General features: G+C 58.1%; 1 protein-coding gene across 1 annotated transcript; it reads left to right on the top strand.

The window, feature by feature from the left end:
• Window positions 1–1,791: 1,791 nt before the first annotated feature.
• On the top strand, window positions 1,792–5,075 carry EPOP (elongin BC and polycomb repressive complex 2 associated protein). Its single transcript, XM_032322093.1, has one exon. The coding sequence runs from the start codon at window positions 2,277–2,279 to the stop codon at window positions 3,414–3,416; it is 1,140 nt and encodes a 379-aa protein (XP_032177984.1). The 5' UTR covers window positions 1,792–2,276; the 3' UTR covers window positions 3,417–5,075.
• The last annotated feature ends 2,090 nt before the right edge of the window (window positions 5,076–7,165 follow it).

The following is a 7,165-nucleotide window of genomic DNA, read 5'->3' as shown; positions in this document are numbered from 1 at the left end:
GTACAATGGGGTTGAAGCAAAAGCCCTCTGCCCCTCAAGCCAAAGAAATCTGTCACTGCTATCTCGGTCTGAGAGTTCTCAGCATTGACTCCCAGAAGAGACAGCTGTGCAGATCATCATCCTTCCAGAACTTTCCTCTTGTAGGTGTTTTATGGTGTTGTGGGGGAGGTCGTTGCAGAAGGTGCAACCTTCCAGAACTTTCCTCCTGTGTATGGCAGGGGAAGGAGGTTGCAGAAGGTGGGGAGGGGGAGCTGAGGCTTTTGGAGCACTCAGGAACCCTGGGGTGTAGACCTGGCAGGACCCCAGGATCTCCCCTCATGACAACTGCCCTGAAGACTTCTACAGAAGATGCTAAGGCGTGAGTATTTGGAGCAATAGAACACCATGCCCTCTAGTTCCTCAAATCCTGGCTCCACCCCAGGGCCTTTGTCTGGGGCCTCTGCAGGAGGGAGATGGGGAGGCAGACCTTCCTAAATCCCTTTCCTCCCAAATGTGATTTGATGATGAGGAGAAAAACAATTCATCTGTTATCACTGCCAGGAGGGCAGGGATGCAAGCTACATCATTTGCCCCCTTCCAGAAACCCTGTCTTACCCCAGCTCCAGAAAGAGATATTCTCTCTCTGACACTCTTCCCCAACTTCCACATTCTTACTCAAAGCTATCATACCAATCTCTTTATATCTCTGGGGATGGGAAGCAGCCATATTCCAATCACCTGATTTTTATCAAGAGAAAAATATTCCAGGGATTCATTCATTCACTCACAAATATTTATGGAGCACCTATTATGTCTGGGTACTGTTTTAGGCCGTGGGGATGCAGCTGTGATTAAGACAAAGTTCTCATGGGCTCATTTCCAGACTAATCAGAAACAGACAATAAAGAATAACTACATTCACAGACTTTCATATAGCAGTAAGCTATGCAGAAACTAAAGAAAGTTAAGGCGGACAGCATGTGCTGTGGGGAGGTGGTCTTTCATTATCAGGATTTTTTTTGGGGGGTGTCAATATTTCTTTGCTTTACTCTCCTTGGGAGAGATAAGAGGGTCTGGGGGTCCCCTCCTCTGGATTCCTCAGCCCATTTTGGTCGCTCAGCTTCAGAGGGCAGCGTCTTGGTATTTAGGAAGGGCCGAAAAGCCAGCCCCTCGGTATTTGGTCAAGGGGTAATTAGAAGCTCATTAGAGAAATGGAAAAAATCGTCTTCCGTGGGTGTAATAATACCACCCCTCCACCGCTCCGAATTTATTTTTTCCTTTGTTCATCTCGCACACACTGAATTCCTAACTACTTTTCAACATTTTTTTGAGCCCCGTGTGTGCCAAGCACACTGTTCTAGGGCACCAGAACGGAGAGGTAGGAAACATTCTCCGCCCGCAGAAGTCCCTGCCGTGCCAAGCTTGCAACAACCATTGCCTCAAGTCATCTTTTCCCTCCACACCGTTTTTGTGATTCATGTGTTTATTCGCGCAACCCCAAGAGGGTAGATAGGAACATTCCCATTTTACAGATGTGAAAACCGTGACTGCGAAGGGAAAAACGAATTGTTTTGCGACAACTGCATAACCAGACGCCACCAGACCACGTGCAGCGGCGCGTTTTGCCCCCTCGCGATCCCACCCGCACACGCTCCTTCTTTTCCTCCCTCCCAGCCGCCGCCGCGCCGGGTCCACGTGTGTGTGTCTGTGTGCGGAATGGGGACGGGGGCGGTGCCGCCGGAGGGGTGGGGTCCGGGCCAACGTCACATGTAGTGCCGCCCAATCAGCGGCGGGCTCGCGGCCCCGGCGATGGTATTGGGGCAGCGAGGGGGCAGTTCTCTATAACGCGGTCTCCGGGAGCCAGCGGGGAAGAAAGAAGCCGAGCGGGCGGAAGGCGCCCTCCCCGCCGCCTGGGCCCGGGCACCGGGTGCCGGGCCCGGGGTCCTTCCCGCCTCCCGCGGCCGCCGGCCGCTTTGTTTCCCCAGCCTCTTCGCCCTGGGCTACTCGAGAGGGGCTCCCGCCGGGGCTGCGCAGGGAACGCGGCGGCAGGAAAGGCGGCCGACCGCGCCGGGACTCGCAGGGACCCAGGAGTCCGGCCGCCGGGAGGGCCGCGTGACGAGATCGAGGAGAGAGCCAGAGCTCCGCGGCCCGGGGTTGCGGGTCGGGGGCGCCCGTGAGCAGAGACCTCCCCGTCGAGGGGGGGCGATGTTCCCCTCGCCCGTGGGCTCTTCGGGCAGCCAGGGCACACCGCCGCTGGGACCAGGGCCCCCGCAGTGGGTACCCCCCCGGACGGTTCCATGGAAACTCTGTGCCCCGCTCCCCGCCTCGCAGTGCCGGCGTCCCCGCGAGGGTCTCCCTGCTCCCCGACACCCCGGAAGCCGCGTCGGGGGACCCAGGAGTTCTCTCCGCTGTGCCTGCGTGCCCTTGCCTTCTGCGCCCTTGCCAAACCTCGGGCGTCCTCTTTGGGCCTGGGGCCTGGGGAGCTGGCGCCGCGGCCCCCGGTGCTGCTGGGCCCTCGCGCCCCCCTGTGCACCGGCGGCTGGGCCGCGGATGGCCTGAAGCACCTCACGGGCCCAGCCGGGCGGTCCAGCGATCCGAACTCCCTCGCCGGTCAGGATGCCGACGCCGCAGTGTGCCGGGGCCGCGGCGAGGAGGAAGAGGGAGGAGGCAGTTTCCCGCACTTCGGCTCTCGCTCCGGCTTACCTCCCGGCCGCTGCCCGGCGCCCCTGCGCCCTCGGGAATCTCCGACCAGCTCCGCCTCGGCTCCGCCTCGGCCCGCCTCGGGTCTCGACTTCCAGCTTGGCCCCACCGCCAGCCCCCATCAGGAGCGCGGTTCCCGGCCTCCGCCGCCACCTGCGGGCCTCTTCACCGAGCCCGCGGGTCCCAAGGCCGCGCCCGAGCCGCCCGCGCCGGGCCAGACGGCCGCAGGCGATGGAAGCCCCCCGCAGGCCGCCCCCGAGGCACCAGCCGCTAGTCCCTCGACGGCCAGCGGACCTCCGGCCGCGCCCGGCGATCTCCGCCAGGAACATTTCGATCGTCTGATCCGCCGGTCGAAACTTTGGTGTTATGCGAAGGGCTTCGCTCTCGACACTCCGAGTTTGCGCCGGGGGCCAGAGCGGCCGCCTGCCAAAGCGCCCGCCCGGGGAACCGCCAAGAAACGCCGGCGGCCGCCGCCCCCCCATCGCAGCGCACAGCCCCGCCGCCCGGCACCGACGCTCCCTACCACGAGCACCTTCAGCCTGCTCGACTCCTTCCCCTGCCCCCCGGCCCTGGTGGTGGGGGAGGACGGAGACTTAGGGCCGGCATCCTCGCTTCGCCTGCAGGGAGACTCTAAGCCCCCGCCCGCCCACCCGCTGTGGAGGTGGCAGATAGGAGGTCCTGCTGTCCCTGAGCCCCCAGGTCTCAAATTCTGGGGGATCAACTTGGAGGAACTTTGAGCCTGAGACCTCTTCTGCCAAAGGGGAAAGGTTAGGGCCGCGGCCAAACTTTGGGCTCGAGGACGGGGCCTCATTTCTCACATTTGCCTATTCCCTTTTAAGGGCTGCGGTCAGAGGGACCTCAAATGACAGTGATCTTCAAGCACCTAACCGGTTGGGGTGACACCCCCTCCCCCTCATCCTTTGGAGAAGAACCAAGGGCTGGAGTCAGGAGAAGGCTTAACGGAAAAAGGCTTAATGACATAGATTCCAATCCCTCCCTTCTTCCATCTCGGATCTCTGGGGGCAGGGCCTTCACCCCAGGGGGAGCAAAGGAGGCTACCGCTCAAAGACGAGGAAAAAAAAAAAAGAGGGAGAGAGACCTTGGTGATGGACAAACCGGTTGTTTCTGTGGGCGAGCCTGGGGACGAGGGGGCTGTGGTGGGGGTGGGGAGGTGATTGGCAGCTCCCTGGGGGCATCCCCCACCCCCACCATCCAGGCCTTTAACCCTTCATTCCCCTCAGGCCTTCCCCAGCACTGCAAGCCCCAAGGGAGCCTTCGTGGGGAAGAGGGCAGCTTGGGCCAGGGGGAGATCACCCCCTCCCCATTCTTTTCCTAAGCCCTCTCCTCTGACCAAGGCAGGTGACCCCTAATTGGCCAGATCTTCAGCCTCAGCCACTAGCCTTTCCCTTTTGTCCAGTTTTGGAGTTTCTCTCTTCAATTTTTCCTGTTTGCTTTCAGTTTATAAGGTCTGACGGGTGAAAGAGGACCTCCCCCCTAGATCCATCAGTCCCCCTCCCCAGCTTGCTTCTCCTATAGGAGGGGCAAGCCTGAAGGACCTCCTCGCCTCCCAAAGCGCAGCCTTTGCCTGGGGAAAGGGCCAGAGACTGTCCCAGGGAAAGTAATGGAAGGTGGAAGAAATCAATAAAATCAGACCAAACAAGTTGCCTTTCGAGGTCCTCTCCACAGATTTATGGATGGGAGGGGGTGGAGGTAGAGGGCAGGCCTGGGTCCATTCTTTGGATACCCAAACAGCCCCCTCAAAGGCTAGAGAGGAGGCTAGCTGCTCCTTATAGAGGGGGTCAACGAAAGGGTTCTTGCCTCAACCTCCAGGGCCTGGTGGGGCTTGAAGGGGCAACGTTTGGGTTTGAATGGAAGCTGGGCTGTAGCATCTTCAGCTTCCTCCCCTAACTTCAGGCATTTCGGGAGTTGTCAGGGACCTGATGGATCCGATGGGGGCAGGGCCAGGGGATTAGTTTTGAGGTCAGAGGTTCTGTTTTTTGGGGGGGGAGGGGAGAGGTAGGCCTGGACCACAACTGGCAGCTGGGAGGATCCCCTAGAGTCCGAGAGGGGTGGAATCGCTTTCCCCTCCACCCAGGTGAGGTCAGGGGAGGTTAGCGCTGAGAGAGACTCCAAGCTGAGGTGTGAGGGGAACCTGGGAGGTGGTAGGTCTGCCCGACAAATGAGGGACCCAGCGAGCCCCTCTGCCCACACTAGTGAATAGCACCCCCATCCCCCCCCAAACGGGGTGAGGGAGGAACAGTTCCCACGTACGATACTGGGGAAGGACTTGTCTCCTTTTCTGTGAAAATGCTTTGTAAAAAGTTGTTATTGTTTGCATAGAGCAGATTCTTGAGAAAAACTGTTTTGCGCCACAAAAGTTTTGTTTGTTTTAAAAACCGTCTCTTTTAATTTTTTTTCTGCGTGGGGGGCGAGGGTGGGGGCGGGGTGGGCCGGCGTGGGTTGGGCTTTGCTCTTTCTCCTCAACATCTGGCCTTTATGAACCCTGCTGACCTCCCCTCCCCCCTCCAGCTGTGTTGCGGGAAGGAGGGGGGAGGGGGGAGAGTGCCTCCCAATCCCGTGCTTCAGGGGTATCTATCTTATTTTGCCCCCCTCCGCCCCCCGCAAGAATGGGGAAGGCAGAGGAAGAAGGCAGACGTGAGGGGTGGGAAGAGACTCGCCGTGAAGAGGGGGTCTTGTTTGCAAGGAAAAATTCGGAAAGGCAGGCTCCTGTTTTTATTTTTTTTATTTTTATTTTTTTTTAAAAAGCCCCCTGCTTTTCGTAATGTGGTGCGGGTCAGCTTTGGCCCTTTGTACCAGCCTGGGCGGGATGGTGCGAGCTCTGGAAGGAGGAGGAAGGTGGGTGGCAGAACACCCTCGGCAGACTCTACTTCTGGGAGCGGTGGGATGTGATGCCGTTCGCTTGTCCTCCCTCCTTCCTCCTTGTAAGGAAAGCATGAAGCATTAAACCTGAGTCTGAAAGGAGTCTGGGCGGTGAGTTAAAAAATACACCTTTTGGCCAGACCTGCAACTGCCCTTGCTTGCTGAATGGTTTAAATTTGGAGAAACCCAAGGCTGGAAGCTTCTCTAGAAGCTTTCCAGTCATTCTGCACAACAGGGGACTGTATTAGTTGTCTTGCGGCTGCCCTAACAATTTGCCACACACTTGGCGCCAGGAAACAACAAAAATCTTTCCTCTCACCCTCCTGGAGGCCAGAAGTCCAAAACGAAGGTGTCAGGAGGGCCAGGCTCTCTCAGAAGGCTCTAGGGGAGACTCCCTTCCCTGCCTCTGCCCCTCTTGGGTGTGGTCGCATCACTCCCATCTGCATGTCTGCATGTGGCCCTCCCCTCTTCTGTCTCTTATAAGGACGCTTACAGGATTTAGGGCCCACTCAGATAATCCGGCAAGATTTCCTCTTGACAACCTTAGTGTAGTGTAGTTACACCTGCAAAGACCCTTGTTCCAAAGAAGGTCACATTCACAGGTTCCAGAGGGAGGGGAGTTAGGACACAGACAGATCTTCTTGGGTGCCACCATTCAGCCCCCTACAGGGAAGGCTCTTCCTTCCTCCCTGTCCTGTTTCCTCACCCTTGGGCCTGCCCTTCAGCCTCCTCAGGTGTCTCCAGCCTCTGCTCTCAGATTGTCCCTTGTGTTTTCCCTTGTACCTTTCCCTACCCAGACTTCGAGTCCTCTGAGGCTCTCCCAGTGGTCACCCTCTGGCAAGATGGGGAGTTTTCTTAGCTTCTGCCTGGGTCTCTTACTGGGTTTTCTCTTTTCCTTTGGTCTCTGTGGGCCCCTACCTCCCAACAGCTCTGGGGCTGGTCGTCTGCCCTTTCTCATCAGGACCGCCTGCAGGACCCTGAGAAGGAGGGCCTCCTTAAATTTTGTTCCCCAGATGCCTGCCTCACCCAAGGCCAGCCCTGCTCAACATCACCTCTTTCCTCCTGGGAGCCACCCCCATACCCTCTGCTTCTTGCCTCTTAAATCTTTGCAGCTTGACTTCTGCTCCCTGAAGTGGCTTTTTCCAGGGTCACTCATGGTGACCCCCAACCACAAATCCAGTGGTTGCCTCCTGGCCATCCTGACCTCTGGATCCTCCATGACCTCAGCTGCATGTTTGCCAGAGTCTCCCAGTTCCCTCCCGTAACAAGTGCCTGCTCTGTCTTCTGTGCCTTCTCTTCTTTCCCTGACCTCAGGAAGCTTTGAGATACAGGGAGCCCCGTGATGTCCGGGTGGTGTCCACCCTCCGCCCCCGCATCTCCCCATGTGATTCCCTTCATCTCTCCCTCTCAAGGCTTCATTTGGCATTTGCACATCTAAGTGAGTCGAAATTACTGTCCCAGCCTCCTCTCCCTCCAGCTCAGCCCCATTTCCTGAGCTGATCTCAGAGTGCTTGCTGGCAACTCATACTTTCCTTATTGAAAACCCAGCTCAGTGCCTCCACCCCCGGCCCACATCAGCCCCCCCTGGTCAAGCCCACGTTCTGGA

This window comes from Mustela erminea, chromosome 18 (genome assembly GCF_009829155.1).
Source record: "Mustela erminea isolate mMusErm1 chromosome 18, mMusErm1.Pri, whole genome shotgun sequence".
Classification (NCBI taxonomy): Eukaryota; Metazoa; Chordata; class Mammalia; order Carnivora; family Mustelidae; genus Mustela; species Mustela erminea.
The sequence above is the reverse complement of the archived record's forward strand: the minus strand, read 5'-3'. Positions and strand labels throughout refer to the sequence as shown.

What these genes read in the sequence shown, in the direction of transcription:
- EPOP (XM_032322093.1), top strand. Translation starts at nt 2,277, where the DNA reads ATGGAAACTCTGTGCCCCGCTCCCCGCCTCGCAGTGCCGGCGTCCCCG.